At 34.0% G+C, this 26699-nt stretch overlaps 1 protein-coding gene across 6 annotated transcripts in view; it reads right to left on the bottom strand.

Moving 5' to 3' along the window:
- The window catches only part of LOC106143348 (rap1 GTPase-activating protein 1), a 241744-nt gene that overhangs the window by 56247 nt on the left and 158798 nt on the right, over positions 1-26699 (bottom strand). For 2 of the 6 annotated variants that reach the window (XM_060948794.1, XM_060948795.1), the window contains exon 1: positions 10105-10342. The exons of the other annotated variants lie outside the window; for them this stretch is intronic. In XM_060948794.1, coding sequence (XP_060804777.1) covers positions 10105-10224 — 120 coding nt within the window. In that variant the 5' untranslated portion in view covers positions 10225-10342. Of the gene's footprint in view, positions 1-10104; positions 10343-26699 lie in introns of those variants that run through there. 6 annotated transcript variants of the gene reach the window in all.

Below are 26699 nucleotides of genomic sequence, written 5' to 3'. Positions count from 1 at the left end.
CTTAGATAAAGTCTTGAATTTAAAAACTGACCGGTACAGCAACCTAAAACCTAATCTAAGAATCTGGAAAGTTGCAGACAGCTCTTAAGAAAACATTGAAGTACTAAGAGACTTAAGGAATTCTTACGAGAGTGTTATCGCGGGATAAACATTTAAAGTTTAAAATAATAATAACACAAATTACCCGACTGATAGAAATGGTAAAATTCAAGATTATATTACTCATAATAAAGTAATGTACAAATACATCTATACAGCGGCAAATGATAGGATCCTACATAGTAATCAACTTATTTGTATGTCGCCACGCTAGCTGGCATGCTATTATTATAAAATAACTACCTGATTGGCACTTGTTGGTCTGATTAGTTCATTGACGCTATTTACAGTTAACATGTTAGCTAATGAAAGAGTAAATACAGCAATTTCATTGCGGTCAATGATTATGTATACTGTACTAATTAAATTTGTAGTTTTTTAGTTGTGACGTACAGTGAATATGTCAAGTTAAACTACCTAGGACTCTATGACACGGAAAAAAAGAGGCAATTTTCGGTAAATTTGGGTAGGTTGATGTGCTGTTGATGGTACTATCACATTCTATTTGATTTGATCTCTCTCGAACATTAATGGGAAATTTAGAGATATTTTTTCCCATCAATTAAAACACACTAATCATTACTTTATCTTTTTGACTTGGAACAAAAATCTACGTAGTATGGAGGCAAATTTTATCAAATGCTCTAGCTATAAAGAATACAAAGGCGACGAATATTTAAACAGAATGAACAGTATCTTATCTAAGCCAAACAAAACTTGAACAAAGCTTAAATGGGGACAAACCGTAAACTGCCTCAGACAAGACAAGAAATCCACTTATACAGCTAATGGAGACGAGGTGTGACGTCTGAAGGAAGATAAAAAGCCTCCCTTTTAGCTACTTAGTCGTCTAGGTATAGATAAAGTAGTTCCTAAACGTATATGAGATACGGTTGACATAAAAGTATGACTAAACATTTTCGTCAATACTCAAACTTAGTCAATTTTTTATAAAAACTCCTAAGGGATCAACGTGGAGTACAAAACTAACTTGAGTTTTGTTTTATGAGAACAGCCAACAAAAATTAGCTATATCAAACCACAAAAAGTGTGAATAACAAATAATGGATAATATGCGAAGGTTGTGTCACCATCTCTAAAAGATTTGTGGCGCTTAGCTCCAAATCAATATCTTCTCCTTCGTAAAAAAAACTAGACGGAAAGCTAAAAGCAAACGTGTTTGCAAAATACGAAATCTCGCTTCAAACGCCAAGCAATTCCACTTTTATTTGTGAAATATGAGCGGCATCGGAGATTCTAGCCTAGACAGATTTCTGTTCACTTATAGCTCTTAAAATGGAGCGTGTGTGGAATTTTGATCATGTATCGTCAGCATCATAGTCAATGTTATAAGCTGCAAAATTATTGTATTAAATGTTTTCTACATTATCAATGATTTGATCTTTCGCCGACACAACAACAGTTTAGATTTAGGCTGCTGATTTGATAAATATAAATCATGTTTGTCTCTGCAATTATTATGTAGATATATCGTTTCTCAGAGGTCTTCTTGAAAATATTAAATATAGACATTGATGCCGTGTGGTTCCCGGCAATGCCGTGTGGTTCCCGGCACCATTACAAAAGAATAGGACCACTCCATCTCTTTCCCACGGATGTCGTAAGAGCCGACTAAGGGATAGACTTGGGATTCCTCTTTAATGTAAATCCCTGCCAATCTAAGGTCTGCCGCGCCGATGGATGCATGGCTAGGGGCGAGCCTAGTCTCGAGCGTGCCACTTCCGCCATGGGGTTGGGCGACCCCCAGGTAATGGCTAGCCTTACCCTGGCATGCGGGGCTCTGCTGGGGCGGACAAAATTTTTCCCTAGCGTCTCGTGGGAATCGCATGGATGCAAATCTTTTGAAAGAGCACCTAGATGGCGGCGATGGTGTCCGCACCCCATCACGTCTCGTTCCCGGCGGGAGCGGTATGCGGTCTGCTGAAAGCCGCTTTGCGACGATGAATGTAAGAGGAGGAATGAAGGATAAGATTGAGGAAGTATGCCAGATGATGGATGAAAGACGTTTGGATGTGTTGTGCGTGAATGAAACGAAGCGGAAAGGATGCGACGCGACGCAGCACGGCCCTTACACGGCGTATTGGTCTGGAATTTCCAGTACCAGCCGAGGCTGTCAAGGGGTCGGTCTAATTCTTTCTGCACGAATGGCTGAGTGCGTGAATGAGTATGAGTGTGTCAGCCCTCGTCTTCTATGGATTAGGCTGAAAGTTGGAATCACTCGGATCTTCGTTCTAGGTGTTTATGCACCTTGGGATGTGGGTTCGAGGGGTACAACATCAGCAAAAAGCGAAAACGAGGAGTTCTGGAATAGTGTAAGAGAAGTATTGAAAGTTACCAAGCCAAATGAGAAGATTATTATGTTAGGTGATTTTAATGGATGGGTGGGTGTAAAGCGTGATGGATATGAAAAGGTGCTTGGTGCGTGTGGTGACGAAAAGGTGAATGATAATGGAAGAAGTGTATTAGAAATTTGTCTAGAGTGGGATCTTTTTGTGTCGAACTCAATGTTTCAACATAAAGAGATCCACACCTACACAAGAGTGGAAGGTATTTTAAAAAGTATGATAGACTTTGTGATTGTAGATGAAAGATTGAAGAACAAAGTGCTGGATACCCGTGCATATCGCGGTGCTGGCATTGACTCGGACCATTTACTGGTGATATCCCGGATAAGGGGTATCTTCAATCGCTGGCGGCACAGGGTAAGGGAGCAAACCAGCGCTTTGGAAAGAGTAAAAGTAGAAAATTTGCAAGATATGGATGTAGGTAAGAAGTATATTAATAGACTGAAGGATGAATTTGAAGATTTAGAGGAAATGAGCGATATTGAAGATGGATGGAAGGAATTTAAAGAAAGAATTGTGAAAGTAGCTGTTGAAGTGTGTGGTGTAAGTAGAAGAAGGAAAGGAAAAAATCACAAAAATGCGTGGATGAGTAAAGATGTGCAAGAACTTGTGCGATTAAAGAAGAAAGCATGGCTGGATTTGTTAGCAGCAAAAGCTAACTTAAGAATGCAAGAGGTTATAGATGAAGATGTGAATGAAGCACGTAAGGAATATAAGAAAATGAAAGATTTGGTTAAGAAAGCTGTGATTAGAAAGAAAGAAGAGTATAAAGAGGATTTTGATAAAAGGCTATCAGAAGACTTTCAGTCAAATCTGAAAGTATTCTGGAAATCCGTAAGGTCAGCCCGAGGAAATACTATAACCAGAGAGCTGACTAGGATCAGATGCCAGGATGGTAGCGTTGTGAAAGGAGAAGAATGTGTACTAAAGATATGGAAGGACTATTTTGAAAGTTTATTTGAAAAAAAGGAAGGAAATAAGAAAGATTTCTGCTATAGCGAAGAAAAAGAGAATGAGATGGAAGGCGAAATTGAAATGTTCGAAATTGTGGAAGCACTTAAGAGTATGAAAGCGGGAAAGGCTGCTGGGTGTGATAGAGTGTCGGTCGAGATGCTTAAAGCAGGAAAAGGCGTAGTAGCTAGTCAGTTGTACTGCCTTTTCAATTTGTGTTGGAGAAGCGGCCGAGTACCAAAAGATTGGTGTAAGGCTGTTATCGTGCCACTTTACAAAGGAAAAGGGTCACAGCTGGACTGCAAAAATTATCGTGGTATAAGCCTGCTTAGCGTCGTCGGCAAATTGTATGCTAAGGTATTGATTAATAGAGTCAGGAATGAAACTGATGACAAAATATGGGATGCTCAAGCGGGATTTCGAAAGGGAATGGGATGTACTGATCAGGTCTTTTCCTTGCGGTGCATAGCCGAAAAGTTTTTGGCCAAGAGTCAAAAAGTCTATTGCACATTCGTAGATCTGGAAAAGGCCTATGACAGAGTTGAGAGGAATGAATTGTGGTCAGCACTTTCTATGCATGGGGTGAGCAGTCTCTTAATACGAGCACTGAAATCCTTATATGAGGATTCGAGTGCTTGTGTCAGGATAAACGGAGCGCACACTGAGTGGTTTAAGATTGAGAAAGGCGTTAGGCAAGGATGTGTTGCGTCACCGTGGCTGTTCAACCTATTTATGGATAGCTGTTTGACAGATTTGAAAGAGTCTAAAAGTGGATTAAGGATGAATGAGTTACTCGTCAAATGTCTGCTCTATGCCGACGATCAGGTTATACTGGCGTCATCAGCGGAGGAGTTACAGGAGATGGTAAACTGTATGCATGAAGCTTTAAAAGAGAAAGGAATGAAAGTGAACGTAAGTAAAACTAAAACACTGGTTTTTGAAATGGAGAAAGAAATGACAGCATGTAATATTTTGATTGGAGGAGAAAAAGTGGAGCAAGTGAAAGAGTTTGTATATCTAGGATCAAAGTTTACATCAGATGGCAAGTATGATAGTGATATTGAAAGGAGAGTGAACGCGGGGAACATGGTGAATGGAGCTTTGCATGCCTTTATGAGCAGTCAGAAACTATCCAAAAAGGCTCGACTGGCTGTGCACAGGGGCGTGTTGGTCCCGACATTAATGTATGGGAGTGAAAGTTGGGTATGGCAAAAGAAGCATGAAAGCAGAATAAATGCAGTGGAAATGAGAGCGTTAAGGAGTATGATGGGTGTGAAATTGAGTGACAGGATAAGGAACAGCGTGATAAGGGAATGTTGTGATGTGAAAGAAGATGTAGTTACAGGAATAGAAAAGGGTATGTTAAGATGGTTCGGTCATGTGGAGAGGATGAATGAAGGCAGGTTGACTAAGCAGATATACAAGGAGAGTGTGGAGGGAAAGGTCGGAGTGGGAAGACCTAGACGAACGTATCTTGATCAAATTAAGGACGTCCTGGTAAAGGGTCAGGTCAAAAGTACCCGAAACCGCCGAGCTTGTATGAAGAGAGTTATGAATGTGGATGAAGCGAAAGAAGTATGCAGAGATCGTGGCAAGTGGAAAGAGGTAGTCTCTGCCTACCCCTCCGGGAAAGAGGCGTGATTTTATGTATGTATGTATGTAGACATTGAAATGTAACTTACCGCGGTAACGGAAATTAGCGGAAGTTTCCCTTCTTGCAGGTAGAGTCGTGGACGTACTATAAAATATGTATTCTGTATGGCTTATGATATAGTTATGACTTTAAATAAACAGTTAATATTCTCGTGGAAACGAAGGGCTAAGTAAAAGCGAGGAAAAAAATATTTTACTATCTGATATGCTAAGAAAAATGTTTTTCTAAGACTAAAGTTTCAGATTGCGTGCAATCATTAGATGAATTCAAATGCTCTCATCTGTAGAAACTGCTTGGGAACAACAAGACAATGGCTAGAGAAACCTTTGTTAATGTCTGACACAGTACAATCCAGCAATTATGCAGATCAACCGGTCTTTCTTGTAATCTACAAATTGGGACGCGTCAGATACGATCAAAAGTGGTAATACATACGTTTGTTCTAACAAAGTGTGGAAAGATCGATCAAATTATAGGCAACTATTTTCAATAGGAATTCGGTAACGTTAAATATTAGCCATTTTAGCATATTTGTTTTGTCCCAATACTGTGCTTTTGCCCTGTCCTTATTTGCTTTCCCGTCTCTCTTCAATTATCCCGATTTAAAATAGGTATATATGATACTTCTATAATATTTTAAGTGTTGTTCTTATTAAGTATTAAGACTGTACATAAATTTGAGTGAATATATGTATCTATATTTTTATTCTTAGTGCATGAGTTATCCAGATCAAGATGTGACAACAAAATCTTCGTGTTTTTTTTGTATTATCAAAACTGTCTAAAATATCACCCGGTGACGAATTATTTTCATTACACACAATAATAATAAACTTATTAAGGTATTGTTTACACTCATTGACATTATCCTGGGTCAGGTTTTAATTAGCAACCGTTTATTTTTCAACACCATTAAAATTATCACTGTGTACAAAAGTTTCAATAATTTAAATTATTGTTCATAAATATGTTATCAATTCATTTTACACAAACCTTGGTTTTTAGGTTGTCCTGGTCAATATAAAATATATTTGATATTTAGGTCAGGAAATTATTTTAAAAAAATATTGATTCTTTAAGAAAAAAGTACTTATATCTATGTGAGGAAAGCGACAGAGAAAGTTATCAATACATTTTATTGGACATTGTTTTAAAACTGTAACATTGCTCTCAAATGAACTTTTTCAGTTCGATAAGGTAGGGTCAAGATACCGATGTTGTGATAATTGTTTATTTATTTACACTCCATTAAATTTGAAATAACAAGTGTAATCGAAATTACATCTGACTAAATGACGGATAACTTACAACGATTGCTATATTTGTTAAGTAGAAGTTTAAGGTTTGTTTACATTTCGAGTTAGCAAACTAGCCATTCAACTGAACATGGTCTACATAACTTTTCGAGACGATTGAAGCTGTCTTTCCCGCATTAAGGACGTAATGTATGTATGGAAGTAAAAAGTAGCCTCTACCTGTTTTAAATTTAGGAGGTCAATTTATTTATAATCAGTAAGAAATTTTATGTGTCCGTGTTGTTCCCGGCACTTTAGGACTACTCCATATAATTCCCGTGGATTTCGTAAAAGGTGACTAAGGCTTATAAACTTGAGATTCCTCTTAAAGGCGATGGGCAGATTGCTACCTGTCATTATTTGAAACTCAATTTCAACTTTAATTTTCTTTCAAGACTGCTGACTCTGTCTACCCCGCAAGGGATATAGACGTGGCTTTTTGTGTGTATGCAACATATTTTCTCATGGGACGTGGACCGTAATATTTTAAAAAGTAATATGCCATATTGTTATCTACGTTTTAAATTATATTTAACAGGAGCATATGCCAGTTCATATTTGACATGCGAGACATCTGAAGCACCTTTACACTTTGCCACAACAGATGTTTGGGGCACCTGCGCGTGAGCAACTGTCATGACAACCGAACGCTAACAAAACCATATGTTATCTGGTGTGAAGTTGCGTGGCATTGCAGTAGTTACTACGAACCCAAAATGTGCCAATGCCAACTTTACAACGAGACTGACTATAACTGTCAGTATAACATAAGTCTCGTTTCTTTTATCTCTGAATTTTGAACGATCCGTATTTTTTTAAATAATATTTTAGCTTTATAATTGCCTATTCGAATGCCCTTTCTTTTTTTGTCTCAAATCTGCATTAAAATAATAGTGAATATAAACGTAGATGGTAAAACAATTGACTGTTAGAAATATTTAATCCTATGTACATCATTACCCACTAAGTTTTTTACCAACTTCAAATTCAATACTAATAATGTTACGTACCACAACCTGTTATTTCTTAGTGCCGCCACTCAAACAAATGTTTCCATATCGTTAGTGTCATTAGGTGACGTCATGGGTGTAAAAACACAAGGGATTAGACCATATAACGCCCTTTTATCATGGCACTAAACGTGAAGGTCAGACCTTGTAACACATAAACTATGTGGAATACTTAATTAAATTTATCGTTTTTTGAGTTTACTGAAAACTACAATTGGTCTACGACTCCAAAAAAAAAAAACAATGGAAAATAACACTTTTATATACACAATTAAATCTTTGCAAGACAATATAAAATAACAAATAATTTTTGATGAGTTTGAATTACAATCTATGGAAAAATATTGACAATGCAATATAGTTGCAAATCCTATGAAATCTGTGCGTTGATTTTTGAAATTCTTTTTAAAAAAATATGAAAATCATATTTTTTTTTATGTTTTCACAAAATAATAAATTTAATCCATACAAACAAAATACCTAATATTATAATAAATGTCAAAAAATATGTTTTTTTTTTGTCTATTATTTACGCTTTATATACTCGACTAAACTTCATGAAATTCTACTCGTATAAATGTCCATCGTACGTCGTTCCAATAAGGAGTTTTCAGACTAAGATTTGAAATATACCGCTAATTTTATCAAATCCATACATTTTATTTCCTTCACTAAAAAGATGCTATTTTCACCATTACGAAGTCATAAACATTTTATAGTGATTAAAATAGCTCAGCAAAATCCGTCAACAGAAACCGTTGTAAATCAAGGTTTATTGCCAATATCATTACCTAATAAATAACGTGGTAAAGACATGTCGAGGCACACCTTCTATACCTTATAACTATACCTAGACTGTTCAAATGCTTTTTTTTCTATTACTAATAATTTTCCATAGTGGACAGATATAATAATTGACAATTGAAGTACGCAAGGTTTAAGGATAAATATTTATTTAATAATATATAATATTTATTTAATATTTATTTAATAAAATAGGTAGTATTTTAAATCAATATTATGTATATCTAAGTAAAGAGGAATGCCTTTTGGAAGGATCGGTCAAAAATTATACTGTATCGTATGTTTCGCCTCGCGATCTTAGATGTCACTTCTAGTTATACGACTGATCTTAACTAAAAAAAACTTTATATGAAAACAAATATAAATATGACTTATAAAATATAAAACTACTAGTTGTAATTTGGGGTAATAACAAAATATTTTCAAACGGCAGGCATCCGTTATAAATGCATGAAATGAAGCTCCGAGCAAAGCTTATTGTATAATAATATAATAATTTACAATACTTATAAGGAAAGTAGGTAAGTACCTGTTACTCATACTGGTTATTTAATAGAATGTCCGTACACATGATATAATGCTATTAACTTTTCTAGATATGACATAATTCCTAGGAGGCTCTATGACACACACGGCAATATTGTGCGTCACATTTTACGTGGTTTCACTTTATTTGACTGACATATCAACTCTGAGAGAAATCCGCTAATTCCTAGATATTACAATTCGGAATATAGGTTGCCTATGTGATCTAGGGGTGCACTAAGAGAGGATTTCTTGAAATTTGTACGGGATTTTTGGTTAACGCGGGTGAAGCATGATTGAGTACAATTTTAAACAAATGCGTAGAAAATATTAATAAAGTCTCGAGTGGTTTAGACTAGACGTGTAGATAGAGATAACATTGGATGATGAAAGTATGATAACCGAAAATTCACTAGATAACCAAAAATCAAAAATGTAACGTAAAACTATTTGTAATCCTGTATTTTTTATGAATTTGTAACCCATTTTTTATTAAAATTATATAACATATGGAATTGGGTAACATACCGACCTTCCACTTTAAACAATTTGCGTCTTTATCAACGCGTTATCAGGAAAGAAAACATACATATGTATGTATGCATAACCCCCAACAGGCTGTTTCGCAAGTAGCAAATATAGCTAATTGGAATACGATAGTAAACCGAGTTTAACAACAGTGATGTTTGTTGTTTTACCGCTTATTAAAATCTATCTTATTTCGTGAATTAACAGTAAAAATAACTTCGGATTCCTCTTGAAGGCGATGGGCTAACAAGTTGTCACTATTTGAATCTCAATTCCATCATGAAGCCATGTCGATATAAAACCAATAAAAAATTTATAAAAAAACAAAACCTTTTCTTTGTGAGTTATATTGGCTTTGATCTATTTTGATTTTGATACAAAAGCTACACAAAACCTTAATATCAATATCATTATACAATAAACTTAATGTCAATACACCCAAATCGTGGCCGTAATCAGTTGGCGATAAGATTGGCTCGATTTCAAGGGTATGAAGAACTCCGCGCTGTCAGTATTAACTAAATATAAATATTATTTAATCAATTTTTCCTTGGGGATTTCGCTTCCGTGAAATTTTTTTATAATAACCATCTTATTTCATCATTAGTCGCGCTTTTGGGTATTGAAAGAATTTTAGGTTTTTCCTATTGGTTTAGTTATTTCAGTCTATTCAGAAATGCACGAAAGGGTTTTTGTTAGTGAATTAAATTAATTGACGACTAGCAAACATTAAGAGACAGGCATATAGTATAATAATTAAGTTTTTTAAAAGATTATTCAGAAAATAAAAGAAAAAAGGGAGATCACAATGAAAAAAATATTTATAAGTCGAACATTAATAATTGGTATTATAAAATATTAAATAAAAATACCTCATCAGACAGAGGTGATCCCACTGGAGTAACTTTTCCTATGTCATCTTTGGAGCCTCGTCTTTTAAAATGTTTTTCCACTATTGCCGTCCATGATTTTCTGCGTGGAGACATAAACATTTTCACTGACAAGTCACTGGATCAACACCATATTTATTAAATTGTTCCATAAATTCGCGAAGCACTCCCGTTAATGTCGCCAGAATAAATACGTGCGATCGAAACAAAATAACGTAGGTAAATGGCTATGAAAACCAAACGCCATACGCCAAACTGATAACTGGCAGACACCTATAGGGAAAACTTGTGATAACGAATACATTTGCATTTGTATAAATAGGCAAAATATTCGGTGTACAAAAACGTGACTATTGTGATTGAATTTTACAGTTGTGCTATTTACGTTTTGAGTCGTCTACAAATAGGTATCCTTAATATTTTGTGTCTGTCTGTCCGATTGGTCAGCACCGCGTCGTATCATTCTTATAATTCTTTTAAACAAGAAAGTTATGATTTGGGATGTATTTAATTGTTTTACTGTAAACAAAACAGAGTTAAAACATTTCTAACCATAACATAGAAAATAAATTTGTTCTCATAAACCTTTGTTAATTGCAACGTATCAACACTTTCTGATACTCTTACAAAACAAGCACAATGAAATAGACTTTATGGCTGTCTAAACCAAACAATCCCGAAATGAAGTACTTTTAGCAAACATTCAATGTTTGTAGTACACATACAAAATTCAACCTTGTTTGGACGAAATAGATTCCAAAATTGAGGAACATATCAAAAGTTTCACATACGGATTTGTCTCTTGAAAGAAAAGTTAATGAATAGTGAAAAGTCCGATCCTTCGAAGGCTGTTTGAAACAAAAGACGCTCCACGTTTGATAAAACGTGTAGGTAAAACAATAGCATGTTTCCAAAACATATGAGGAAATTGACCTTTAACAAAAACGAATAGGCAAAATAAAATAATAATAATTACGATAGAGGGTTTTCGCGTTAAATTAGTAAGCTAAAATATACATCATACATTGTTTCCAAAATCTTTTGTAAATTTATCAGAATACTTAATCATCTTTGATTGCTTAAAACTCACGGATACGTTACATTTGGATTAACATGAGCAAGAAGATCAACGGGATAGATAGAGCCAAGAGTCTTGGGGAGACTAAGAGGCCATGTTATATGGCTTAATTACGTATTGTTATTTAATTAATCCATTTTTTTAGTTATTTAGACCAAGCCCCAAAATGTTCTTTCTATCCTTGCAGATAGAGTAAACTGGTAACAGGTAAGTAGTCGTATTTTTTATAATAATTTCCAGAAGCATGGCACGTACGCAATCGTTCCAATATTTCAGGCCAGGATGTAAACATCGCGATTTCGGGGTACAACGATGGTTGAACGCGAGCCAAATAGTGCTGTGTACTCGAATAATCTCGCCTGGCGTGGGCCTACTGAATACTAAGTTTGTGTATGTTTTAGGCGAACGCTACGTGACTGAATCAGCGGTTTCTGCTGTTTGACGTATCTTGTTTGAAAGGCAGGAGCTAATCTGTGGTTGGCGCGCAGGGTTTATTTGAGGTATAGATTGTTTTGGGATCATTAGTTTTTTGTGTAAGAACACCGAGAAGCAGGTATTTTTGTAGCTGAAAACTTTAAAATCTAAACATAAGAAAATTACTCTGATAACTTGGATGTCGTAATAAGAGAGTTTTCTTTTGCTACTCCTAAGACAAATTTCATAATATATTAAAAAACTTTGAACCAAGAATGTATAAATTAATAAACTTGAACCTATTTACCGATTAAAACACAAAGTGTAATAAATTCGAAAAATGTAGGTATGCATCGCTTAAAGTGGGCCAACTTTGGGGACGTAAAACTTCTCAATCGGGACCACTTTGCTAGGGGAAGTTCATCCTTTGATATATTTCTGTAGGCAAATTGTGAACTTTATTGCATTTAATATGGCGTCTCGCTACCACATTATGTTTTGTAAATTATATATGGGCGTAGACGCGAAATATATATGATCTTTTTATTTAACGCGGGTGGAGCTGCGGGCACAATCTAATAACATATAAGGAAAGAGAGAACAATACGTGTATAGAAAATTCCCTTACGTATATTCTTAATAAAATATTCTCGAAGTTACCTCAACTTCGATCTATCTCAGTAAGTCCTCTGGGACAACAATTTGAGGAGAAATAATGAAACGGTATAACTTTCATGGTTATGTTTTATTCAGTACCCCCTGTCTCGTTAAATGTCGACGAACGCTTATATTTTCGGTGCCGACCAACGAAATTATTTGGCCAATTTATTTAATAGTTTTCTTTAATTGAAACCAGGTGCGGTTCGATTGTTTGCAAAATAAATACAATATTGTAAAAAGAAACAGTGATTTATACCCCGTAAGGCATAAAGGTTTGTGAGTGCATATGTACGAATATTTTCAGTAGAAGTAGTAAATTATTTTAAGAAATGTTCTTTAGGCATATCCATTAATAAGATTTTAATTTCGTACGGCTTGATAACCTTTGTTAATTTTCAAATGCTCTGTCTATCCCGTGCGAAATAAAAACATATGGTGTATTGGTAATAAATAAGATATATGCGCATCCCAATAAATAAGGGATCACCTTGCGTAAACACATCTCGGGAGACTTATGCGGGTCTACAGATTTATGTCGGGTTCAAGTCTGAGTTGGCGAAAAATGTGAGTACAACGCCATCTATAATTCGGCATAGCAGTTTGCTGACAGGGGCCAGTATTGCCAGCTACGTCGAAAATGTCACTCAGAGCCTGACCTCTATCTCATACATGTTTAATAAGGGTCCAGAAATTCCAGCAAAATCAAAACGGATTGTAACATCAGATTTTGTTAAATCATCCGAGGTGCAGGTTTGTGAATTCGAGAATAACAGAGCTCGGCCTCAATTAAGGTATCAATCGCGTAAAGGAAACATTATTTTTTCTCAAGAGAAAATTAATAAAAAAAAATATAAATGTAAAAATATGGACGAAATCAATCTTTCTACATTTGCCGTAAGGTTCCACAGAATGACTCACTAGATCTTGTTTTGTGATAATCGTATGAGGTGACTTAAAGAAATAAAACTACCAAAATTGTCGGGAAATATAAAAAAAAATCTATAGTCATTTATTACTGAGATTGAACATCCTTATCGAATCACATAATAAACTCGAGTTCAGTGTAATTAAAATCAAACTTAATGAATTTCGGTAATAATTTTATTAACTTCGACTTTATACTCTCCAAATTGGCTTGTTAGATTATAACTAGGATATTAAAACGATTTAGATATTTATTTTACTTAGAATTTCGCCTTTAATACGCCTTATATGCGGGTCTTCTTACTAACTTATAAACTCGTATTAAAGATTTGCGTCTTATTAGTGGAAGGACAATTTTTTTCTATCAGCGTTTAACATTACATACATGCTTATAATAACGTGTTCATACCTTACGGGAAGAAAGAGCCAACAGCCTTTTACAATATTATCATTCTTCCTAAAACATTTTTACTTTACGTTTAAAATAGTAGACACTTATCACAATTCGACGCCCTAACAGTACATTATTACACTTAGAGTAAACATTGATAACATATCAACCCTAAACAGCCGTTAAAACCGGGCGCACACCGTTGATAAGTGCATAATAAGGAGGAGTGTACAACGGTGATAAATGCATTGTAAAGCTGTATTTACACCAGGGCAGTGGTTCAAGTAAGTACATACAATGGCTTGATATGCGTCAGTGAATTATAACCGTTTAACTGCAGTACTAACTGATATAACACTCGTATCAATGACTGTGTTTGTTTTGAAGAACAAGAGTGAAGGAGACGATGTGAGTGTTTAAAAATATCGCTTGGAATATAATTGTCTCCATTGCAAAGGTTGCAAGCTTATGAAAATAAGGCTGCTTCGAAACTAGAGGCATGGGTATGTGACAAGCCTGTATAGGAAAAAATGCCTAATAAATCTTACTTAAGATATCCCTATTTTGTAGAGTGGTGTTATATATTATTTCTTACTTCTATTGAAGTATTTATGTAAAGTGTATAGAACACATAATCGCAATAACTATTCAAGCGGCTTAACACTTAAATCTTATTTATAAAACACAGGGATTACAAACAGACATAACTTTGAATTTCACTTTACAAAGCTTACGTATACAAATTACACTTTCGCTTAGCGTCCGATAAGAGAAAATTGTGAAAATAGATCATGTTTTGTTGAGCTGACCAGGCATTACATGTATATGATTACTTAATAGCAGTACACGGACATCGCAATAAATGCTACTTTCTAGAGTAAAATTATACGAGATGAAACTTAAGACTTTCTTTTTCAAACCGAATTGTATGCTAGATTGTGATTTCTTAAAAGTACTTATCTACTCTGTTTTTTTTTAATGTTAACTTGAATTATATGTGCAACGAAAGGTTAATCATATACATCTTTATCATGTTTTTATTCCTCAGTGGTTTGTCGGAGCCAACAGTCTCTGAAAGGTTAATCGACATAAATATAAAAACTTCTTCACTTTTGTAGATTAGCTATCAAACGAAGAGGTGCTTTCGAAGCACGTAATATTGCGTGCCAAACTGGCCATAACTAAGCAATTAAAATAACCAAATTAAGTAAACAGATTTATTTTAGTATCCAATTTAGCAGAAAACATGCGAGTAAGTCACTACCGATGAAAACAAATTGCGCATTATCCATTGTTTCCATTCCTGTAGGAAATTGGCTAAGTACAACTTTTTTTTACCTTCGACTTAATTTACATACATACATATAATCACGTCTATATCCCTTGCGGGGTAGACAGAGCCAACAGTCTTTCAAAGACTGATAGGCCACGTTCAGCTATTTGGCTTTAAGAAAAAATTGAGATTCAAATAATAGTTCGACTAATTTTATTTTTTAAAGAAAAATACCGATCTCATATTTTGTTTCGTAATCCAGAAAGTTTTTAATTCTTCAATAAATAATTTTTATTGTCATCCGCGACGCCATATCCCAAACAGATTTTGTAACTGCGATTTATTACGACATAACTTCTACATAGATAAAGTCGAGAAATCAGAAGAAACTGCATCTTACATACATACATAAAATCACGCCTTTTTCCCGAAGGGGAAGGCAAAGACTACATCTTTCCACTTGCCACGATCTCTGCATACGTCCTACGCCTCATCCACATTCATAACTCTCTTCATACAAGATCGGCGGTTTCGGGTACTCTTGACCTGACCCTTTGCCAGGACGTACATAATTAGATCAAGATACGTTCGTCTAGGCCTTCCCTTAATACTTAAACTGCATCTTAATTATAATAATTGTAAATTTAGTTTAATGTCTTACTTGCTTTTCATAGACCATTAAGTAAGTCAAAGTTTAGTAACTTTTCTTTCAATGTAGCGATGTAGCTGTCAATCTTTATCATATAAATATCCTCAGGTTCATTCATTGTTATGAAATTTACATACTAACCAACCTCAGGGTATAACTTGTCTTTTCACATTCTTACCTGTGAACAATAAGAAAAAACAAATGAGTAAGTGAAATATAAGAATTAGGTTAATTAAATGAAAATATAATATTGTAAACGAAATAGAAATTAAATTTTGTGAAACTTAACAATAAAAATATATAAATATTCTTTAGGGATATATGTAGATTGTAAGTTACACACACGCATATATAAGTTAAGATTAAAGATTATTAGAAGTTAAGGTTAAGATGTAAAAAAAAATCTTCTACTAGACCAATTAAAACTCTCTTTATGATTGCTATATTCAAACAATGGTCAATTAAAAAGATTCCATGACTTTTAAAACTCATGGTTATACGTTGAAATATCTTCCCATACTCTTACATAAGGCCTATAATCTCAACATGTCCTAATTTCGACACGAAAACAAACAATTTTATGATAAACACTATAGGACAATGTGCGTGTCGAAAGTAGCACTTCACATAATATAAGCATACGAAGCAACTTGCATTGAATAGTGTGTATTTTCGAAGATGCAGAGCGTTCGTGATGCAATCGATTTTACGGACTATACTTTTACGACGATCTTACGAAGAAGTAAACAATTGGAGATATTACATTTTTATACTGCCAAGCTGATTTTTATTAAAATAATTTTTATTCACTCCAGACGCAAGACCGTACTCACCGTAGTGCTTTCGTGAGAAGAAAAGTTTGTAGTAGTAGTACGACCCTCAGACTTGATTAGACGAAGAAGAATTATGAGTAGATGAATCATCAAAAATTTGTTCAATTATCTTATTCATACCGTAATTTTATGTTACATAAAAATAAATAAGGTTAGTAGTAACGAACTTCACTGGAAAAAAAGTCTAAGGTAAGGCAACGAATAACGATCTTTCATGCCTACCATACAAATTTTGATATGAATCATTATAATAAAACTGTTCGTAACAGACATTTTGCCCCACCACGCACCTGACAACGGTATGCGTCTCGCGTCGGTGCGCACCCCTACTTTTATTAGCATTAGCTGACTAAGCAACTAACTTGCCACCTCAGAAACCATCGAAAATGGGGTGTTATTCTTGACATGAACTGCCATAAAAGTATACATAAACAGGAGGATTATTCACGAACGTTAAACGTCAATCTCTAAATTTCTCTCTCTAGCTTTGAGATTCACCCGCGTGGTAGAAAGAGAGGAAAGATGAGACATATTGCCATTCAACGTTCATGAATTAAGGGGCAGATCAGATGGTTCAAATGATAAATTTCCCCTTTATGAAGTTGGTTTGAACTATATTACCACTTTTGTTACTTATAAATAATAATCATATTAAAAAACCGTTTGAAAATAAAGATAAACACAACACATCCACACATCACGTCTTTATTTCTTACGTCCTAGCTGAGTCAATGGTCAATAGATAGCCACTCTCAGCTGGATGGTATGGCTCAACAATACTATAAAGATTGAGAAAATGACAGGTTGCTAACTCATCGCCTAAATTAAGAATGCAAAATTTTAGCAGTCTTCCCATTTATTATCTTTTAGAATCAGCGCTGGAAGAATAACAGCCAGCATACATTATGTTTTTCTTCGGTACCATACATACCCGAACGGTTTCGATTCAATATCGAACGTTGACATCTCGTTTCGTTATAAGCGAATCGCCAACTATAAGAATAGTACGTCCGAACAAAAATGTCTATGGAGAAATTATATGAGCAATTTCCCTTATCGGAAAGTCACAGTAATTTTTACGAACATAATGTTCGCCCTACATAAGGTTATTACGCGACACGTAATTTCCTGCAATCCGATATGCTGGTAAGTATAGGATTAGGTACTAATTTTCCTTTACAAGCTTATACAACTTATTGTCAAAACATCGTTAATGTTATTTGTAATGTTGATACAATTTCAATAAGACGACGCATCTTTATTCTCTGCTTATTAAATTTGGGATTATCAGATTTGTTTATTATAATTACGGCGCTGCAGGCAAAAATTAATGATTGGATGCGGAATCTATGTAAAAATTTAGAATCCCCTCCATACTATTATAAATGCAAAAGTCTGTTTGTACGTTGCGCTTTACGGTAAAACCAATTTTTAACAAATTTTGTATGAATATATTATTTATGCGAGGGCAAATACAATTTTCTTTTATTTTGAAAATTCCCATGGATAATAAAATAATTATAAATTCCATTAAGTTAAAATCCTTCCATTCGATATTTCCACGGTTGCAAAAGAACCAGTCGTAAATTAACATTTATGATACGGAAGCCATGCTCCTTTCTGGTTATTACTGCGTCTATAAACAATGCACAGATTTAGTTCAATGAAGCATTATATCTCCCGAGTTTGATTTACTGGCAAGTTACTCTGCTTGGAGATGTAATAATGTTTCCTTTTTATATGGAAATAAATAAAATAAGTTTCTTGTCAAATACTATCTTTACCGACATTTAATATATGCGAAACATGTTTTGTACGTGATAATGAATACATTAAATGTCTAACTAGTACCCTTTTTTTACAACCCTTTTTTAACTAACTTTAGAAATATCGGGCACCGGAAATTTTTAAGAAGAACACTATTAATCTTTTAAAAAAATAAAATACTTTTATCCAACTACATTACTATTACTTTTCATTCGTACAATACTCAAACATCATAAGAGTTTATAAATCACTATTAAGAATTCTAGAACAATAACAATTTCTACAGTGAAATCAATCGGTTTTTCTCATTTTCCGAGTCATGCAAAACCAATTACGATGGTATGTTAACCATTTCTTTGCCTATAATTATGAAAAATCTGAATAGTAACTTAATAGCAGGTAAAAATCTAAACGATAATTTAAAGATGTAGGTATTTATGTCGTAGGAAGACAATTGAGGATTTTCCATATAACTAGTATGCTATAAAACTCTTAAATGGTTTGGTGTGAGAGAAGTAGCAGAGAGTATATCTAAACAGAAAAACATTCCTGAATATTATTATGTCTTAACACTAGCAGCCTGCCACGGCTTGGCCCATGGTAAATACATGGCCTAAATCACACGCAGATAACGTCCCTTTTAAACGCTGTTACAACTGCGAAGATTTAAATATAGGCCTATGTGAAAAGATAGTTTATAAATCGAATGCTCATGGATACTCGTCAAACCCTCATTAACTTATATTGATTTGAAACCTTTAAATGTCATAACAATATCCATTGCGCAACCAATTTTACGTAACCGTAACTAATGAAAAGTATTTTATAAAACATACCTAGCGTTTCCTTAACAAGGCAAATCGTTACGAGAAAAAAAATAAAAAAATAAAAGAAAGATTATGCAATGCAATTCAATTAATATTAAACTGAAATATAAATTGCGACAGGTAAAAATGTAATTATGATCTTAGTGTAATTAAATTGGCAGTGAGTTTAAGATCTTGTATGAAATAAATTTACTTACTTCTTTACAATTTGTCAAATGAGAGTCATTAAAAATTAGAATATACTTATAAGATCACCTACATATATATTTTGTCCTCGTACAATGTAAACAAAATTCAAATATGTAGCAGGCACTGAGGAAAATCCCAAGTTCACAGTAATTCTATCAATACACACAATACATCCTATTTAATTTAAACTAGGTATAATTAATTTAAACGTTTTAGAGGTATTTTAGATTGTTATATTTTGTAATACGTATATTTGTATATTATACGAGATCCCCCAGGGAAAACCACTGTCACACTACGTCTAGAGCTCAATAGACAAGACAACCAATTACTAATTCATTAGACATCCATGAGTATGTTTACATATTTCACAGTATGACTTGACAGTGACAAGGATTATGGAGAAATCTCTCCAAAATTTTAAATATAGATACTTATACTCCTACAACAATCGTAGATATAGCCTTCAAATATTATAAAAAGAAATTCGTAAGGATGTGTGTTTGTATTTTCTCTTCCACACGAAAACTTTTGAGCGAATTTTCATGAATCGAAATCTATCATGTCGAAGTCACAGGCAACAGCTAGTAAGATAATACAGCATATTGCCTAGATTAAAATAACAATAAAAAAACCACATACAAAAATTCGAACATATCGCCATATTAAGTTAAAATGGTAAAATTCAAAAGTTCCAGAGAAATTTTCAACAGAAATTAAAGTACAACTGTTTCATAATTATCTACATTTGTTCAAAAGCCGACAAGGGAACTTTGTCCAACCGGACGTCAAAGTTGTCTAATGCCTTGGGATCGTTTGACGAAACGATGCAAATGGAACTTTAGGTCGTACTTAGAATACTGTTACCACAATAAAATAGAACACTCTTTTAAAGAATAGAAATTAAAGAGTGAACATTAATTTATAAATAAGATCATGATCGATATTTTTATTGTTCATTTTTTATTCATGTCTTTTAAATTTGAAACTTACCACGTGTAAGATTTAATAAAAACTCTCTTATACTAAAAAGACGTTGCATGCATCTGTCATTTGAAAGAAAAGAGCTTAAGTGTTAATAAATGGAAATTTAAATAAGACGGATGTGAAAAATTACATCGACTGAGACGCTCAGCTAAAGGCTCAGTCACACATGATGTACTCGTACGGACCATGAATATTCAGCGAACGCGTGGCGCGAAGTACTGATTCCTAGTTGTACAGTCATGTAGTACAGTCGCATCGTGTTATCAAATGAAACATAACGTGTATTTATTTTTGTTTTAAATTTAGGAGTCTTATTTTAGGCGATAGACTAGCGACTGTCACGCTGAATCTCAATTTCATCATTTAACTAACCAGCAAAAATTTCGCCTAGCCCTAAAAGATGATACTTACGTATTTACTATTCAAGAGGAAAGAGGCGGATGTAGTGAGTCACAGTCTCAGCTAGACTTAGGCTGCATTATAGCAAAAATGGTAATGGTAAATACATTTTCATAGAGAAATAGAAAAAAAATATACGTTTATGTAAAGGATTCCACTTTCATTTCGTAGCAGTATCTAAGATAGATGATTTTCCACGTCGTCCACTGGACATAATAGCAAATAACGTCTGTAGCCATACATTTACAACACGACTGTACCAGACGTAAGTTCGTGACTACTCATAATGTTAGACTTGTCGACTCGTTCCATGTGTAAGCATCGCAAAACAAAGGCAGTGTGATCAATGCCTTATTTAAGTAGCAGTATGTGACCTTCTTCGATTATCACGAATATGTTAATGATTACAAATTTGATACACAAAATCGGCAAAGTGTGTATCGGGTCCGCAGTATCCCATCTTTCACGTGTAAGACTGTTGTGTAAACTAATTTAAGACATAGTAAGTTTCTTTAGGGTTGATATAGGTGAGAATTGTAGTACAATTTCATTCTCCAGTATATTAAATATTATCAAGTAAAATGGGTATCAAAATTTAAATCTAATAAAGCTTCAGCTCTCATTCACGTCTCTCAAAACTCCAGTGTGTTCTAATTCAAGTAATTATTCACATGCAAGATTATGCTGTCATTTCAAAACTGCATTCTTTATGCTCAGGCAATAAGGAAATAAAATTTCATGAGTATACCCAATTACTAAACAAGCATTTTACAAAATCACATAGTATTTAATCGATAAGTAAACGTCAAGGTCTGAATATAAAGGCGATATAAAAAATCAAAGTAAATAGTTGGCATAGCGTGCGAGTTGGTTTCTCTGCGAAACGCCACTTTAAACTTGCGTGCGCTCCACATAGCAGTGGAAAACCAGATTAAATGAAAAAGAAAAGCGGATACCACATCTTTGAATAGTTATAATAGTAATAGTAATAAGTCAAATGTTTACCTATTTTTACATGCATATATCACACCTTTATAAGTTATGAGTTAGATGAAATAACGGTCTCGAAGACTCGAAGTCTGCATTCAGCTTAATTGAGATTTAAATAGTAACAGGTTGCCAATACATCGGCCATAAGAAAAAATATTTTTACCTTAATATATTTACCATCCCACTTATATTTATGTGCTTAATAAACAAGTACTTGTACGATATTTTCCTGTTGTTTGAAATTTTAGAAGTGTTTTATTTTTGTTCAAAAGACGTAAGTTATTAAATTGCTCTTTAATTGTTTAACTGTATTATGTTAAGTATCGTTTTGTTTCAAACACAAATATAAAAAAAATATATATTATTAAAATATACATTACACAAATGTGTAAACTCCGCAATATAAAAACTATAGTAATTTCAACGGCATTAGTAAAAGCTGAGGCAGTGAAATGTGACTTACTCATAAAATAGCATCGTCAGTACACATTCATTCATCATTCGCCATCAATGCTATTTCTATAGTGCGTTCACCTTTTTTGCTACACGTGGGAAAATACAAGAAAGTGAGAAAATACGTACATTATGCACTTGAAATCATCAAGTTCAAAGCAGAACCCTCCTTTGTAATTTTAATTAGGTTCTTGTGGATACTGTTTTATGGTACTAATTAGTACCTACCGCTAATTGGTCTTTCTTTTGTACTGCCATAATTTTCTCTCATTAGTAATGATATTACTTGTCGTTTTAATGATGATATACCTACATCAAATAACAACAATAATCAAGAATACTCTATAATAATTTTAGAGTCCACAATTTTTTAAAGGTAACATTTTCTTTGTCTATTTAACGGAATATACAAGTTAACGGACGTTTAACGGAATATACATTTTTTTCAATTAATAAGTTTTTCATTACTTGTTCAACAAGTTGATGGATGTCATAAATTAAAACAGCACTCATCACCCTTTAATTTTTTTATTAATTTAAAACAAGACCCGCCCACGTAGTATGGCACGCGCAACGCTGTTTTTATCGCGCGAAATACTATCGCTATTACGCTATTTTCCGCGCGATAAGAATGTTGCGCGTGCTTTGCTTCGGGGGCTGATACTCAAAGCTTACTCTGTCAGTTATCTTTCAGAGAACAAATAAATTAAATACCTAGTAGTCAAACCAAATAAATATACATAAAAATCTATTTTATAGCGATCTTCTAACGTCAATCAAACACTACTACAGCTTCGATATATATGTACTACTCTGTCAAGAAAGTAGCGGGAAAAGATCAATAATACACAAACTGTTTGTTATTCATCCAAATTTATTTTATCACCTTCAAAATATGCTCCTTTAGAAACGATACACTTACGCCAACGAATAATCCAATCATCAAAACATTTTTTAAACGCTGTTTCCGGAATTGAGGTCAGTTCTCGCCGCGAATTCTCTTTTATGTCTTCTACCGATTGAAAACGGGTGCCACGAAGTGGTAATTTGAGTTTAGGAAAAAGAAAAAAGTCGGCTGGAGCCATATCTGGTGAATATGGTGGTTGCTCGATGGTATTTGTTGAGTGTTTGGTTAAAAATTCGTTCACAATGATGGCCTTTTGCGAAGGTGCATTATCATGGTGCAAAATCCAAGAATTTTCTTTTCACAAATCTGGCCTTTTTCGTCGGATTTCCTCTCTTAAACGCCGCATAACACTCAAATAATATTCCTTATTTACCGTTTGACCTTCCGGCAAGAATTCCGAGTGCACAACACCGCGATAGTCAAAGAAAACAGTCAACATGACTTTGACTTTTGAACGACTTTGGCGTGGTTTTTTCGGTTTCGGTTCAGTTGGAAGGCCCCACTCCGAAGCTTGTTGACTAGTTTGCATGTCAAACTCGTAAACCCACGTCTCGTCACCAGTAACAATGCGTTTCATGAATGTTGGGTCGGAATTGACTCGTTCTAGCATGTCCTCAGCGACTCTCATGTGATTGAGTTTTTGAAAAAAATTCAGGTCTTTTGGGACTAGCCGAGCGGCAACATGTTTCATACCCAAATTATTAGTTAAAATGGTACGGATCGACTCGTGAGATACAGAAAGTTCGGTGGCTATCTCTCTCAAAGTTGAATGAGGATTTTCAGTCACTATTTCCTTCACTTTTGCGATGTTAACTTCAGTTGCAGACGTTGATGGCCTACCAGAGCGAGGCAAATCTTCCATCACATCTCGACCGCTTTTGAACGCTTTGTACCACTCATAAGCACGAGTTTTTGATAAAGTCGATTCACCGTAAGCCTTCTGTAACATTTTCAGTGACTCCGAACACGATATTCCATTGGCAATGCAAAATTTAAGACAAACTCTTTGTTCGATGTTTTTATCCATTATTAAATTAGCAATACACACTAGATATGATATAACTAAAAATAGCACTGTATTTAATGTAAACAACAGATGCAACTCAAACTCCGCGCCAAAATGGAAAACAGTTGTGCCAATCTAACAACAACAAAAAAAACAAAAATTTGAATTTGGAACCATGAATAAATAATCCATTCCCGATACTTTTCTGACTGAATGTATATGATTGCGTAAACAATTGCTGTGGCTGTATTGGAAAAGGTGTCCTTTTTTACTCACAATACAACTGAATATTCACATGAACCATTTAGCAATTTTATTGCAGCTTGCACACCTTGTACTTTATTGCTGGTTTCTAGAGCACACGTAGAGCTAATATAGGAATGACAAGACTGCATTGATAGCCTTAAAGACTGCATGAGAAACTATGAAAATATGCACTGATTTTGTCATAGAAGAAATAAACACTATTTTTTAAATCATTAGGTGCTTTGTAATTGTATATTTTAAACAATTAACTCAAAGCTCTTTCTATATTATGTAGTCTCCATTTTGCAAGCATAATCGGATATATTAATTAAATATGCATCTTTTAATCTCCAAAAGAAGAATATTTTTAGCATTAACCTTTGCACTTCAAGGCTCAATTGTTATAAGCTTTTTTACACATTTCTTCATTAAACCACTCTTTTGTACGTCACTGTTGAAATAAAGTTATAAATTAAATTAATTTAATAACCATAAGCTAAGACTATGGGGTAGCAACATATCACCATCTTAATCTCAACCCATTCATTACCTAAGCCATGCGGTGAACATGGTCAGAGAGTTTTGGGCTGATTATCGACATTGTCTACCCTTAAGGAATTAAGACGTGATAATTACATGTGTGTAGAACACTATAAAAACCAAAAGTTAGTGCCCGGCTCCGCTTGACAACCAACTGAATACTTGTCAATGTGCCAAGATACGCGGCTATACTGCGTCGACGAAATTAAAGTGTGCCTTTTGACCTAATTCTATGTTGCAGTTGTCATAATGCGGTAATAGAACATAATAATAACGATAGACATACGACGTTCTTTTTAAATAAAGGCAAAATTTCATAAACATTAAATATTTTAGACATTATATTCGTAACGTAAATTAGAAGTATCATTTTCACGAAATGATAATAAATTATGCTCTTTAACCTATTTTCTGCTGCAGTTGTCATAACTCTCTAATAGCATAATAATAAAGTAGCATGTTTTACGATGGTCTATGCATATATTCGTACATCGTGTGTCTACATGTTTAAAACAATATTTTAGTAAATAAATAAAATAAATTATGTTTGGAGTATCTTCTTACCGCATAAACTTACTCTAAATTGAATACGAATAAAAAAACAGTTCTAAAATCTACATCACAAAGCAAAGGCGTCTAATCAACATGCATTGCAGACGCCGTCTCATATAAAATGTAGCAAGATTAAAGTCAGAAAGAATGTAGTCTCAATTGGCCACTTTTACAACAGAAAGGAAACGCATACACTTGTCACCCCATCTCTTTTTGTCACACCATAAACGGTTATATGTACATGTAAAAACGCCGATGTGCCTGCATGTAAGTGCACGTGGATTTTTTAAGATTAATGCATGTGAATCTAAAATAAGTATTCAGGGATCGTGGCAAGTGTAGTATCCGTCGTGTTAAGATGTGATCATATGTTATTTAAAACTTCATAGTGCACAATGATTCAATTATTAAAAAATAAACTACAATTAATAGGTATAAAAAAATATAAGTTATTTTCATAAGAGTAAATCGATGCTAAACATGATGTGATACGATTTTAATAAACCGACTCAAATCGATTCTTGAAATGAAAAGTAAAAATATCGCGTCTCGTCTCCGGTGTAAACTAACCTTAATCATAATTCGGAAAATTAACATTAGTTGTAGGTACTGACTAAGCGAACAAATAACTATATTCATAAATAATTTTGAACCAGACAAGGCTAATATAATTATCTGTTTATGATGTAAACAAAGCAATGAGTCTAAAAGGGCGACAAGCATATGTAATATTATGTAAATATACTACTTTATTAACGTACTAGTTGAATATATTACGATAATTAAGAAATCATTCACTTCATACATCACAATAATAGAATTGTCTTATCGGCCACTCACAGCTGAGATTATGTGCCTAATCAAAACAAAGATAATTTCATATTATACTATTAATTATGTATATTTTTAATTGTGTGCTTTTTTATATCATAATTATGAGCAAGTGCCTGAGTAGTGTCATATGTGAAATGCGTGTCACTACAATAAATACAATATTTGAATGAAAAAGGAACAGGTTGTCATTAATAGTTTCAATTTCATACGAGTGAAAAGCCTGACATCACCATTACTTTTTGAAATTTCACTTACCGTTACTGGAAAGTGAAGACTCGTTTGCACAAACGTTATGATGTAACTCGGGACACTTTGATCTCAGGAAGATTTACGAGAGACTTTTATGCGTGCCACGAAAATGTCCCGGTTATACAAAAAAAAATATATGCAGCACAATTTCCGTCCACTTACCAGATGTTTTGATATTATACAATTCGAGAAAGATTAAAGAGTTTTTGTACAAATAAAGAATGCAATATCCGCTTCGTAATAAAACTTTGGAGGGAAAAATAAATAAGTAGGCTTAAATTTATGACGCGAACATTTTCTTATTTTTTTACTTTGACGAATAAGAAAATTAAAAGTTTTATATGTTCTCTTTTTTTATTTTCTTTCCCGCGAATAAGTATTAGACAGAAATTTTGCTCACGCCCTCACT

The sequence above is a fragment of the Amyelois transitella genome, chromosome 17 (assembly GCF_032362555.1).
Source record: "Amyelois transitella isolate CPQ chromosome 17, ilAmyTran1.1, whole genome shotgun sequence".
Lineage (NCBI taxonomy): Eukaryota > Metazoa > Arthropoda > Insecta > Lepidoptera > Pyralidae > Amyelois > Amyelois transitella.
This window is presented reverse-complemented; position numbering and strand designations above follow the sequence as displayed.